At 64.4% G+C, this 13,346-nt stretch overlaps 1 protein-coding gene across 2 annotated transcripts; it reads left to right on the top strand.

The window, feature by feature from the left end:
- The first annotated feature begins 889 nt into the window (after positions 1 to 889).
- Positions 890 to 12,849, top strand: LRP3 (LDL receptor related protein 3). Of its 2 annotated transcripts, none has more exons than XM_032611816.1 (7): positions 890 to 1,031; positions 2,941 to 2,988; positions 8,304 to 8,442; positions 9,800 to 10,014; positions 10,476 to 11,592; positions 11,837 to 11,969; positions 12,208 to 12,849. In XM_032611816.1, the coding sequence occupies exons 1-7, from the start codon at positions 959 to 961 to the stop codon at positions 12,790 to 12,792; spliced, it is 2,310 nt and encodes a 769-aa protein (XP_032467707.1). In that variant the 5' UTR covers positions 890 to 958; the 3' UTR covers positions 12,793 to 12,849. The 2 variants fall into 2 exon arrangements, with proteins under 2 accessions (XP_032467707.1, XP_032467706.1); XM_032611815.1 differs by having other exon boundaries at positions 8,268 to 8,442.
- The last annotated feature ends 497 nt before the right edge of the window (positions 12,850 to 13,346 follow it).

Genomic DNA, 13,346 nt, shown 5'->3' with positions numbered 1-13,346 from the left:
TTTCCCAGCGCTTGTCGGGATGACTGGGTGGGCTCAGGGCCTCTTAGAGTGGTCACCAATGTCCCTCACAGGCCTCGCTCTGCGCAGAGCGATTCATCTCAGGGATGTGGCAGGGCTACTTGGGTTGTAGCAAATGAGGGGCGCAGGTCGGAGTGGCAAGAACCTCACGCGGAAGACAGGCCTTCTTAGTCCTGCGCCACCACGCGCCGTCCTTCCCTCAGCCCCTAATCAGCCCCGCTAGCCCCTTTCTCTGCCACCCTCTACCCATTATCCCTTCCCTCCCCTCCCATCACAGCCGGCTCCGGGAGGGATCGAATCTTGGGCGGCGAGGAGGGCGGCTTGGAGAGCCAGACTCAGGGGCCGGAGGGCACGCACTGGCCGGGGGCCGCCTGCGCGGAGCTGTCCAGCACCCGAGGCGGGGCGCGCAACCCCCGGCCCGCCCCAGCAGCCAGCAACCGTCCTGCCAGCGCCACTGCGGCTCGGCGGGCGCGTCACGTGGCTGGCGCGGCGCGGCCTCCGGGCTCAGGCGGGCGAGGGGCCGGGCGGCAGGACCCACAGACCCGCTGACGCTCCACCGGCGGCACCGGCCGGGCGGGCTGGGAGCAGCGCAGGGTGGCCAGGGGGCGCCAGGGCCGGGCGGGCTGCGCGCCGCGGGGCATGGGCACGCCGGGGGCCCCCGGGCACAGGCCGGCCGCGGGGCGGCTCCCGGGGCGCGGGGGCAGCGGCGGGCAGGGGTCCTCCCTGGCGGCCGCCGCTGAGCCCCCGCGGGGCCCGTGACGCCGCGGCCGATGTGGCCCCGCACGCGCTGCGGGCCTGCACCGCCGCCTCACAAAGTCGCCGCCGGAGCCGCCGCCCGCACCCGGGCCGCAGCCGCCGCGGGAGCCCGAGCCCGAGCCCGAGCCGAAGCCGCAGGCGCGGGTCAGGAGGCGGCGTCCACGGGCGGCCGCCCGGCCCCGGCATGGAGAAGCGGGCAGCCGCGGGGCCGGATGCGGCGCCGGGCGCCCGGGCGCAGCTCGCCGTCGTCTGCCTGGGTGAGTGGGCCGCGCGGGCACGCCGGGGTTTGTCCCCTGCCTCTGTAGCTCCACACCTCTCCCTGGTCGCACCCGGGGCGCCCCTCTTCCCCGGTTGCGGCTGGAGTTCCCGGAGCGGGCACTGCGAGAGCTCCCGCCGGAGGCCGCGGAGACTGCGGCTCCCAGGACCCCGGCCTGCTGGGGTCGTAGGCCTGGGAGGGCGCCTCCGGCCGCGGAGCCCCGGCTCCCGCCCGGCTCGGAAGAGCGTCCGGGAGCCCGGGTGAGCGGTGCGCAGGGCGGCCCGCTGTGCAGGCGTCTGGGGTTGGCAGGCAGTGGCTTTCTGCCCGTGCTTAGCCTGGTGGCGATGGGGGGTCGGGGGCCTCCGGAGCTGCGGACAAAGGCGAAGCCAGCCGGGCCGGGGCCGGAGGCCCCCTCAACAAGGAACTATTTCCTGCCCAGAGTGGGTTGGGGGCGGGAGCTAGCCGGAGCCGGGATCAGGATGCCGGGCAGGAGGCAGCTGCTAGAATGACTCCTGTTTTCCCTTTGTGGCTTCACAGACCCAGCGGTGCAGGCTTCATCAGCCCAGGTGGTGTGTCTGGGGAGGGCTGAGGGACCCATCCAGGCCTGGCACCCCTCCAGCCCTACCAGAGTTTTTCTGTCCACCTTTCCAGGGCCTTGTGTGGGGGAGCGGGGAAGGAAGGAGTTAAATCCTCAAGCCACATGGCTCCTTTATTTACCATGATGAAGGAGGGAGGCCATTATCTAAGTCCCGGGTCATTAGGGGACACCCTATGGTGTCATTAGTGAAGGCTCTGTAACCCCAATAGGTTGGTTGAAGCCAGTGAAATGACAGTAAAAAAGAAGCCTGTTCATTTTAGGTGGCACCCTCCTCTACCCCCAAGAACCCAGGAGCTGGGGGAAGGCCCCTGCCTTAGCTGTGTGAGCGGGTCTCAGTAAAGGCCACGGCCCCCAGAGTGCCCACTCTCCAATCTGACAGTGGTCACGTGCTGCTGGGTGCTGGGCTTCCCCGGGGAGCAAGGCAAGGGGCAGACCCTCCGGCCTTCCCAAGGCCCTCCCTGCCCAGATGGGGCATAGGCTCTGCCCAGCAGAGCCTGGGTGTCCTGCTAGGGGGCAGCTGGCCCTGCTTCCTCACCAGATGGGGGCTGACCCCTGCAGAGATGCTCTCTGCTTCCCTTGACATCCTTGATGTTGTGGAAGGAGGCACCCCGAACCCCTGGAAGTTGAGTTTGCCCATATCTTCCGTTCCCATCACCCCTGAGGGAAAGCAGTAGATGAAAGCAAAGGGCAAATCCCATGGTGGTGGGTACTTGAAGGGGTAGGTGGCAGGCAAATTCTTTGCCTCTCTTCTCAAGGTCAGCATGGCACAGTGAGGAGGACCTTGAACCCTGTTAGCTGTGAGTGCCTGTAAAATGGGTGTAATCAGAACTGTTTCCCTCCCTCCCTGGCTGGAGAGGCCCCTCAGAGGGAGGAAGCCCTACAGGGTGGTAGGAGCGCCCTTGACAAGCAGGGCCCCTGCCCAGGTTGAGCAAGGGCCTCTCTCTGAAGGATGGTCCAGGCCCATGGTTCCCAAGCCTGAGAGGAAACAGAAACACACCCCCTCCCAAGTAACTTAGAATTCCCAAGTGTGGCGAGTGGCAGGAGCTGTCTGGTGCAGTCAGGCTTGCACCCTGCTCTCTTCCGCTGTGGGTGTTCAGGTGGGTTCTGAGTTCCCCGACGTTCTCGCTTCTGCCCATCCCAGCAGGACTGGGGTGGGAGCACAAGTCTCTGTGGCAGCACTCTGGGCCTTACCCTGCGAGATGAAGAGAACCAGCCTGGAGTTTGGGCTGTGCTGACCTGTGCCCCAGGTGCTTGAGCCCCAAGAGCCACCCACCTCCCCCAATCCACTGAACTCTCTCTGTGTCTCCCGCAGTGAACATTGTTCTCACCGGGCGGCTCAGCAGCGCCGTTCCTGCCTTAGGTGAGTAAGATGCTTCTCCCCTTCCTCCCTTCCTCCCTGCCCTCCTGGCTTAGTGACCTCTGAGTACCAGCCTTCAGGATCCTGGCTCCACCCCTGAGGTCACCTGGCCTTTTTCTACCTCAATCCCTGGGAATCTTTTCTGCATCACAAAGGAGCTGTTTGGCATTGGGCAAACTTACACCTCTCTGAGTCTCAGTTTCCTGTTCTGTAAAATGGGTGCAATAACAGGCCCTACCCCAAAGCCTGCTTATTAGGGTTAAATGGGCAAATGAGGTAAGGTGCTCAGCACAGCGTTGGCACATGGTGGCCTAATACCGCTAGGAAACTGTCACAGCCGACACAATCGACGGGTTGTGCTTCCTGTAGGCTGTAGGGTTCCCAGAGGGCCATGGGGTGCCATGAGATGCCTGCCTGCCTTAAAATTATACTTGGGATTTAGTTGATAAAGATATGGCTGAGTGACAACACCGAGAGACCAAAGCCATTGATGGAGAGATTTATTACTTTATGTGTCTTGTGAGGAGAGCACATGCCATGCCACATAGGGTCACAGGGGAAATACCAGGTTTGGTCAAGGCAGACATAGGAGTGAGGGGAAGGCCTAGGCCAGAGGCTTGATTGGTGTTTCAGCGGGAAAGGCAGGGCAGGGCAGGGCAGGGGACTAGCTTAGGACTGGCTAATTTGAATAATTCCCGAGGGCTCTGGGCTATGGGGGTGGTCTCTCGGTGCCTGGTACCTGACCCTGGGATGAAATATTGGCTTGGTGTGTGAGTTAGATAAGAAGGCAGTGAGGAGATTCAGCCTCGGATCAGCCAGTCTGCCCAGGGAAGACCAGTTTCAGGCAAACTGGTTTGCAGGAGCGAGGTAAACACTTTGGCTGATAGTTTGGCCCTGTGGTTAGTGGATGCCAGATAGACATATGGAGTCTAAGAAAACACGGTTAGAAGTCCACGGCTGCCTCCTGCCTGTCCGCGTGGGTCCGTCCATCCACTAGCCGTCTTTGTGCTTGGGCCTCGTGTCGAGCACAGCAGAGGCTGCCAGGAGCGGCAGGGAGGCTGAGGCCATCAGGAGCATTTGTCCTTTGCTGAGGGGGCTGCCAGGGGTTGGCGAATGCATAGGCCCAGGCCCCTGTGGCCCTTGGTCCCGCTGTGAGACAGCTGAAGGGCCTTGGGAGCTGGAGTCTGGGGGCCGCGGACTTGTTCGCTGTGTGCTGGGCTGCATCGTGGGGCAGGAGGTACCCGGGATTTCTAGTTCTGCTCAGGGCCCGGCTTGCAGCAGAAACCCACTGAGGCCGGCTCAGGGAGAGGGCTCTCTGCTGGCTGCGGTCCCTGGGAGGGGGAGGCTCAGGGTCCACAGAAGCTGCTCTCACGGGCCCGTCTCTGAGACGCACCCTCAGCCCCCTTCTCCCCGCCCACCAGCTCCTGCTTCCGGCAGCCTGGTCTCCTCTGCTGACTCTGCTGGCCCAGCACTGAGCCAGCCTCGGCCCTGCCTGGCGTCCTGGCCCCCACAGCTGACCACCCAGTCTCTCCACCCCAACTTCCAGGAGAAGACTGACTGACCTCACCTGGGTCAGGTGTCTGTGGCTATGGTAGAGAGTGGGCATGGGGAAAGGGCACGTGAGGGCGTCAGGTCTTATAAATGTGAACCCAGGCCGGCCCTCCTGCTGGTGTAGCGGGTGGGCACGAGGCTAGACGTTTAGAAAAGAAATGCTCCAGGGACAAGGTCCACGCCTAGAGCCGGGAAAGACAGCCATCCAGGTCCACCCTCGTGTGTGGCCGCCAGCAGGGTCCAGCTTGCCTGTGCGTGGCGCCCCCCGGTGTCCTGTGTGGCCCCAGGTGGTGGTCTGGGGCTGGGACTGTCCTGGAGCCCATCGCTGACCCTCTAGCATTGCTGAGGGAAGTGGAGACCGGTTCGTGCCGCCAGAGGTGCTTCCCTCCACCCAAAGCTTCATGCCGCTGCAGTTTTCAGGCTTTCCCTGCGATTCCTTCTGTGAGGAGGCCAGATCATCACTGTCTGGCCTGCCCTTTCCCAGCCCTCGCTGGGCTCAGACCCCGCCGCAGGGCCCAGCTGGGCTGCCCGGGAACCTCACAGGTTTTTGCCTCTCCGACCCCGTCCTGCCCCAGGTTGTCAGGCACTAACTGGGTCAGGCCACCCACCTCCCGCACCCCAGACTCTGGGCTCCGCCTTGTGGCCACTGTGACCCGGCGGGGTGGTGAGCCTGGGCAGGGTCTTCAGGCTGTTCTCCCCTCACCTGGCAGCTGCGCCCAAGTGCTTTGGTGGGGCTCCCAGCTCCCTGTCATTGGTTACACCAGCAGGGTGTCCGAAGTGACGATGGCCTCTGGAAACCAGATCTGTACGCTGCGCGTCCTCAGGCCTTGCTTGTACCCTCTCAGGAGTATTTGACGTCTCTCTGGACCAGGAAAGAAGGACACTGGTCTAACAGTGCTCAGTCATCCCTTGCCCCCTTGAGCGGGCCACCTCAACCCGAGGGCCGAGCAACCTTCTGCCCGAGTGAACATAGGTCACCTCCAGTTAAGCTCAGACAGACCTCTCTGACTGCCCCTAAACACCCGCCAAGGCCCTCCACCCTGCATCGGTATCTCCCAGCTCCCCTTGCTGCCCGCCCATCATCACACACCCCATCACTACCCTCACCTCCCATGGGCATCCCCCCTACTCAACCCAGCGCACGCATGTCTGCCTAGAGACTGCCGCTTCCCCAGATCTCCCAGCCACCCTGAGACAAGCAGCACCCACGGACTCCATTTCACGGACGGACAAGCTGGGGCCTAGGGTGCAGCCGTGTATCTGGCAGTGTGGCCCCCAGGACTGGATTCACGAGGCTCTTTCCCCTGCCTGTGCTTGGGTCCTGGGGTGGTGGTGGAATGCGGGTGAGGCCTGCCGTCACAGAAACTAGAAAGCCTGGGGCCGGTGGTCTGACCTGAGGATGCCCTCCAGGCCCATGGCCAGGCAGCGTCCATTCTGGGGCCCTGCACGGACTCTGGCCTCCCTCCTGCCCCATGGTCACTTTGCATGGGCCAGGCCGACGGCTGCAGAAATCATGGCCTCCGTGGCCCCCTTTGGAGAAGAATAAACAGTGACTGAGTGACACTGCTGCCCCCGACGTGGGAATTTCTGGGGCAGCCAGGGCGCACTCAGGGGTGAGGCTGTTTGGGGGATGTGTTGTCAGGGGCTTTGCTGAGGGGCAGAGCTGGGCTGGCAGCTGTCCAGTCATCTGCTCCTGACTAGGCTGGTGGTTGGAGAGACAGGCTTCCCTACTCGTGAAAGAAGGGCCAGACACAGGTCCTTGCGGGCCTGGCTTTCCCTGGCCAGTGTGGGAAACCTGGCCTCCGTGAGTGCTGCATCCCATAGGGGAAGCGTCTGGGCCAGGGTAGGTATCGCTTTGCCTCAGGCCTGGTCCTGGGGGCGGAGGGGACAGGGGGTGACTCCCACACTGGCTGGTGGAGCCTCCAACTCCAGGGGTAACCTCTGCTTTAGAGACTCCCTGTGGGGGGAAGATGTGCTCCCAGCCCTGCCTGGGAACCTCCCACCCAGCACCCTGTAAGAGGAGAAGCCTCTTCTGGGTGTCATAACCTCACACCTCCCAGGGTGTCCCCAGGTCAGCACCCAGCATCTCTGTGAGGCCCATAAAGCCGGCGGCCTCACCCGTCAGAGGGAACATGTTGCTCAGGCCCCTGGCCGCCCCTCCGTTTGTTTAGTCCTTACCCTCCTGGGCTGTGAGAAATCTGAGGCCCAGGGAGGCTGGCCTCCCAGGCCACACTGAGTGCCAAGCGGAGAACCCTGGCTCGTACCTCGCCGACCCACGGCTGTCGCTCTGACGGTGACCTGAGCGTGGTCAGCCTCGCTTTAGGGTCAGGGTGGGTGTTTCTCTTCTAGTCCCCTGATGCTCCTGTGAGCCATTGCCGGGGGCTAACTCCCTGCTAGTCACAGTGTTGGATCACCCGGACCTCCGCGCGTACCCTCCTAAGATTGTGGGAGGTGTCTGGAGGGCTTTCACTCTCCCTTCTGTACCTGAGCCCTTTGGGGTTTCAGAGTCTTGTTGAGAGCTAGCAGAGAGACCCTACTTCCAGGGCAACGGTGGAAGGGACCAGGCAGTGGGAGAGAGGAGGTGGTATTGCTGGGCTCGGGAAAAGCGTCATCATTTGTCTCCCCCAGCCTCAGTTTCTCCATCTGTATAACGGGCCCCACCTGTGCTGCCGACTGTCATGAAGATCAGATGAAGAAGTATGACTGAGGGGCTGTGAGGGGTGGGCGCAGCCAAGTGCAGGGCCTTCCGGGTCCTGGGAAGGCCAGGGCACACCAGGGCAGGGTTTGCCGCCTTTAGGCTGGGTGGGCTCAGCTGGGAAGCAGAGGGCACGTGTAATGATGTGGGTAAAGTGAGGCCGGTGGGGCAGGGCACAGAGGCACTCGTTACCCGTGCTGGCTGGCGTGATGCCCTGAGCTCGTCCCTGACACAGTGTGCGGTAGACACTTCATCAGTGCGTCGGCTCGAGGCTGGCAGTGAGAGGCCGAGCCCGTTAGAGGACCAGGGTGGGCCCTGACTTACCTGCTGTGTGGCCATGGGCAGCTCACTTACCCTCTCTGAGCCTCGGTTTCCTCATCTGGTTACAACATCCACCCCGGTGGCTTCCCACTTATGCTCAGGATAGAACCCAGATGCCACACAAGGTGCCATCAGACCCAGCCTGCACTTCCAGCCACCTTGGGACATCGGGTCCTCCTTTCAGGCCTGTTTTATAATCTTCACTTTACCGAGGGTATCTGCAGAGCCTGTCTGCTCCTTCCCCAGCCTGTGAGCTCCACAGAGCCAGGCTTTTGCCTGTCTTACGAGCATGCCTACCGCTTGTGCTTGCCATATAGTAGGTCTTCAGTAAATATGTGTTGGGTGAGCACAGCCCCTTCCCTCCCGGGCTGAGGCCTGTAGTCAGCCCCGGGGCGGGAGGAGGGGAACAGGCAGGGAAACACAGTGGGTCTGCCTCTGCCTAGGGCTGCAAGATTCTCCACTGAGGCACCAAGGGGAGTTGGTGGGCTCGCTCCCAGCCCTGCCGGGGATGAGGGATAAGACCTAGGCTCTGGGGCATAAGGTGGGCCCTCCTTGGCCCACGCCATACACACCACTTCCATGAAGTCTCCAGTTGTGGCCTTCCTCTTGGCCGTGATCACCTTGGCTGGCCTTGATCTCACCCCGGGGAAGGCCTGTGCTCAAGCCATGGGGGGCTCAAGTGTCGCCCTCCCTCACTACCCCCTCCCACCCAAAGGTGAGGCTAGCACCTCTCAGCCTCCTCTCCTGACAGCCGCCTGCAGCGGGAAGCTGGAGCAGCACACGGAACGACGCGGTGTCATCTACAGCCCAGCCTGGCCCCTCAACTACCCACCGGGTACCAACTGCAGCTGGTACATCCAGGGTGACCGTGGGGACATGATCACCATCAGGTATGGGGGCCCCGGGGGTGCCAGAGGGAACCGATGTGGGCCTACACACACTGAACGTGAGTGTGCATGTGGCAAGCCAGTGACCAGACGCGTGTGCACACGTGTGAGCACTCACGTGTGCTTGTGTATGTGCGTGAGCCCCACCTGAGCAGGTATAAAGGACAGGTGTGTGTGCATGTGTGAGCACGTGTGGTGGGCACGAGTGAGCAGATGTGTACGTGTGCAAGTATGTGTGTGAGTCTACATGTGCACGTGTATGAGTTGTATGCATGTGGGTGCATGTGAGCGTGACTGTGGGCCTCTGGTGCTGGCTGCCCAGACCTGGGCCTCGTCCTGCCCTGAGCCTCTCTCATGGGCTTGTGGGGCTGTCCGTCACCTCAGGCCTGCCAGGGAGGGGAGCCCTGGGACTGTGAGGTGGCAGAGGTGTCCCGTCTGTCCTGCAGGGGTGGCTTGAGGCCAGGCTGGCACTGAGCCCAGAGCACGTTTTCCCCAGGGGCCTTGGGGTGGTCTCGGCAGGAACGGGGACCAGGCAGGAGCCCAGGCGCTTGAGCTGCGGGGACATGCAGAGGGAAACGGGATGAGGTGATCAGATGGCGGAATTGAGGCTGGACCCTTGGACTGGGGAGATCGTGGGGAGTTACTCTCCTAAATGCAAAGCCCGGAAGCCCCCAGTCGCTCCGAGGCACAGGGATGTGATGGGCACCGTCAGGGTCTGTGCCCGTTTCCCTGTGGCCTCTGGGAGTCTCTTCAAAGACTCCACCCTTCCTGGCCCCCTCTAGAGAACTCCATGGCGCTGTTTATCCCACAGCCTGGGCCAGGGGGTCCAGGGCCAGTGTTTCTCCCCAGGTGCTGAGCTGTGCCCCAGCCCCAGCCTAGGCCAGCCCGGTGCGCACGGGTCCCCTCAGTGTACAAGCCTGGGATCTGTGCAGGGTCTGTCCCAGCAGAGCCAGCATGGTGGGGATCTGAACCCTTGGGCCTTGTCCTTCAGGGGAGAGTGTAAGTGGAGGGAATTGCCTACGATGGGGCTCCTGCCTCCCACTCCACTTCGGCCTTGGGTTGGGGTGCCGTGTGTGTGTGTGCGTGTGTGTGTGTGTGTGCGTGTGCATGTGCGTGTGTGTGTGTGTGCTGACCGAGGGTGGAGAGGCTGCACTTGGGGCTGACGTGACCCAGGCTGTCCACACTGTTCTGATTCTTCACGGAGCCACCTTCAGACCCCTGGAGGGCCCACTGAGCAGCCGGGAGCGGAGGAGAGGAGGGACAGTGGGGCTGACCATCCTTGCCATGAGCTCAGGCATGACCGTTCCCTGCTGGCCCCTGGCCACCCACCCATGTCGGCGGCCCTCTCCGCCCCCCGCAGCTTCCGCAACTTTGACGTGGAGGAATCCCACCAGTGCTCCCTGGACTGGCTCATGCTGGGCCCAGCGGCCCCGCCCCGCCAGGAGGCCTTCCGGCTCTGCGGCTCCGCCATCCCGCCTGCCTTCATCTCTGCCCGGGACCACGTTTGGATCTTCTTCCACTCGGACGCCTCCAGTTCTGGCCAGGCCCAGGGCTTCCGTCTCTCATACATCCGAGGTGATGCCGGTGGTAGGGTGGGCGGGGCACCTCAGTGTGTGCACATGGGCTCCTGGGGGGCCAGGGCGGCACCCTCCATCGACCCACTCCCTGCAGGGTCTCCCCCAGCAGACCTGTCAGTTGGAGCCCAGTGTTGGGACGGAGACTGGTCATGTTGCTGCCTCAGGGTGGCTTGGAGCCCCTCGAGGTCACTGACCCCACTTCATAGACTTGGCCAGAGTGGGGAGCTCACCCCTTACCCCCAGCTCGGGTCAGGACCTGGGCCTGCCCTGGCATTTGGAGGGTCTCTGCCCCTCAGTTGGCCATGGAGAGTCCAGGGCCCTTCTCCCGGGATCCTGCCTCTCCCTGGACCCTGCAGAGGCGCTGCTGGGATGGGGGCACCACACGCCGGCTGCTGGCCCCAGGCTGGAGGGCAGCTCTGCTTGCCCCCGACTGTGTCTGCTACGCACTTCACCCCACAGGGAAGCTGGGCCAGGTTTCCTGCCAGGCTGACGAGTTCCGCTGTGACAACGGCAAGTGCTTGCCGGGCCCGTGGCAGTGCAACACCGTGGACGAGTGCGGCGACGGCTCTGATGAGGGCAATTGCTCGGCGCCTGCCTCCGAGCCGCCGGGCAGCCTGTGCCCCGGGGGCACCTTCCCCTGCAGCGGGGCGCGCTCCACACGCTGCCTGCCCGCCGAGCGGCGCTGCGACGGCACTCAGGACTGCGGCGATGGCTCCGACGAGGCTGGCTGCCCCGACCTGGCCTGCGGCCGGCGCCTGGGCAGCTTCTATGGCTCCTTCGCCTCCCCAGACCTGTTCGGCGCAGCCCGTGGGCCCTCGGACCTTCACTGCACGTGGCTGGTGGACACACAGGACCCACGGCGTGTGCTGCTGCAGCTGGAACTGCGGCTGGGCTACGACGACTACGTGCAGGTGTACGAGGGCCTGGGCGAGCGTGGGGACCGCCTGCTGCAGACGCTCTCCTACCGCAGCAACCACCGGCCCGTGAGCCTCGAGGCCGCCCAGGGCCGCCTCACCGTGGCCTACCACGCCCGTGCCCGCAGCGCCGGCCACGGCTTCAACGCCACCTACCAGGTGAAGGGCTATTGCCTTCCGTGGGAGCAGCCGTGCGGGAGCAGCCGCGAGGGCGACGTGGACGACACGGGCGAGCAGGGCTGCTTCTCGGAGCCGCAGCGCTGCGACGGCTGGTGGCACTGCGCCAGCGGCCGGGACGAGCAGGGCTGCCCCGCCTGCCCCCCCGACCAGTACCCCTGTGAGGGTGGCAGCGGCCTCTGTTACACGCCGGCCGACCGCTGCAACAATCAGAAAAGCTGCCCTGATGGCGCCGACGAGAAGAACTGCTTCTCCTGCCAGCCGGGCACCTTCCACTGTGGCACCAACCTGTGCATCTTCGAGACGTGGCGCTGTGACGGCCAGGAGGACTGCCAGGACGGCAGCGACGAGCACGGCTGCCTGGCGGCCGTGCCCCGCAAGGTCATCACCGCTGCGCTCATCGGCAGCCTGGTCTGCGGCCTGCTACTCGTCATTGCCCTGGGCTGCGCCTTCAAGCTCTACTCCCTGCGCACGCAGGAGTACAGGTGGGCGGCGGGGCCAGAGCCTCGCTTTCCTCCTGTCTCTGGAGCGAGGCCCTGGGCTCACTGTTCGCACAGCTGTGGGCTTGTGAGCTGGGGCTCATCCACACGGGGCTTCTCAGGTCTGGGCACCTCGGGATGTCCGGATGGAAGGACGGGGTCCCACGTCCTGCTGCGGAGCCCCCGTGGGAGGCGGGAAGTGGGGGGTCCCCACAGCCCCGCCATGCTGCCCTTCTGCCCTTGCTTTCAGGGCCTTTGAGACCCAGATGACACGCCTGGAGGCTGAGTTTGTGCGGCGAGAGGCGCCCCCGTCCTATGGGCAGCTCATTGCACAGGGCCTCATTCCACCTGTGGAGGACTTTCCCGTCTACAGTGCGTCACAGGTGAGCCAGAGGGCGTGAGACCCCACCGGCCAGACCTCGGAAAACACCCAAGACAGGGAGGCCGAGGGGCCAGGTCGGAAAGCGTGCGGCCAGGCTGGTCCAGGGGTCGAGGGAGGCGGGAGATGAGGCCTGGACAGGGTAACATAGAAGGCCATGGCCGGGGAGGGGACAAGTTGGTCTCTGGGTCCTCGGGGGTCGTGCTGACCTCTGCCCCCTCAGCCGCCGCCCCACCCTCCAGGCCTCGGTGCTACAGAACCTTCGCACGGCCATGCGGCGACAGATGCGCCGGCACGCCTCCCGCCGCGGGCCCTCCCGCCGCCGCCTCGGCCGCCTCTGGAACCGGCTCTTTCACCGGCCGCGGGCACCGCGCGGACAGATCCCGCTGCTGACGGCTGCGCGCACCTCACAGACGGTGCTGGGCGATGGGCTCCTCCAGCCGGCACCGGGGGCTGGCCTAGACCCCCCGGCACCCCTAACAGACACAGGCAGCGCAGGGGCAGCCGGGGAGGGGCCCCCCGGCGCCCCTAGCCACGCACCGGAGGTGGGGCCTTCTGTGCCACCCCCCTCGGGCCTGCGGGACCCAGAGGCCAGGCCAGTGCACAAGGACAGAAAGGCCGGCAGGGACCCTCTGGTGGACAACCCAGCCCCTGTGGACATGCCTCGGGAGTCCTGCTCGGCCCAGGGCCCTCACCCCCCGGCCCCCACTGCCGGCAGCACCCTAGGCCCCCACCCACCAGAGCCACTGGGTGTCTGCAGGAGCCCCCTGCCACCCTGCTCCCCAACGTTGGAGGCCAGTGACGACGAGGCCCTGCTGGTCTGCTGACCCGCCGGACACGCTGATGACCGCCACAGCCCCGCTTTGTAACCAGGGAATACACAGTCGTTTCTACCCTGCCTCCGTGTCCTTCTTTCTTACGGAGAGGCCCACCCAGAAGCGCAGCCAGCTTCCTGCATCAGCGCCCTGGCCCCCCTGCTGGGCATGGTGGGCAGGGGACTGCAGGGGGTTGAACGTGGGGCGAGGGTGGAGTGATGAGCCCGCCCTCTGCAGGGCCCCAGGGTACACAAGATACCTTGGGGCCCATGCCTACCTCCCCTGACTCTATTCTGGGAATCCTTTTCCAGAGAAGTGGGAGGGCCAGGGCAGGGCTCCCTGGAATGTTTCCTGTGGCTTCTCCCTTTACTCACCCTGTGGGGCACCAGAGCTGTCCCTGGACTGAACAGGGACATGGGTACATCAGACCTAGTCCATGGTGGGCACTCTGGTGGCACTGAACCCTCCTCCATCCTCGCAGCAGGCCCCGGAGGAGCTGGGCTAGGAGGCTTCTGCCCCCAACCTCATGCTTGTGGGGTCAGCGCGGGCCTGGCCAGGTTGATGCC

This window comes from Phocoena sinus, chromosome 19, assembly GCF_008692025.1.
Source record: "Phocoena sinus isolate mPhoSin1 chromosome 19, mPhoSin1.pri, whole genome shotgun sequence".
NCBI lineage: Eukaryota > Metazoa > Chordata > Mammalia > Artiodactyla > Phocoenidae > Phocoena > Phocoena sinus.
This window is presented reverse-complemented; position numbering and strand designations above follow the sequence as displayed.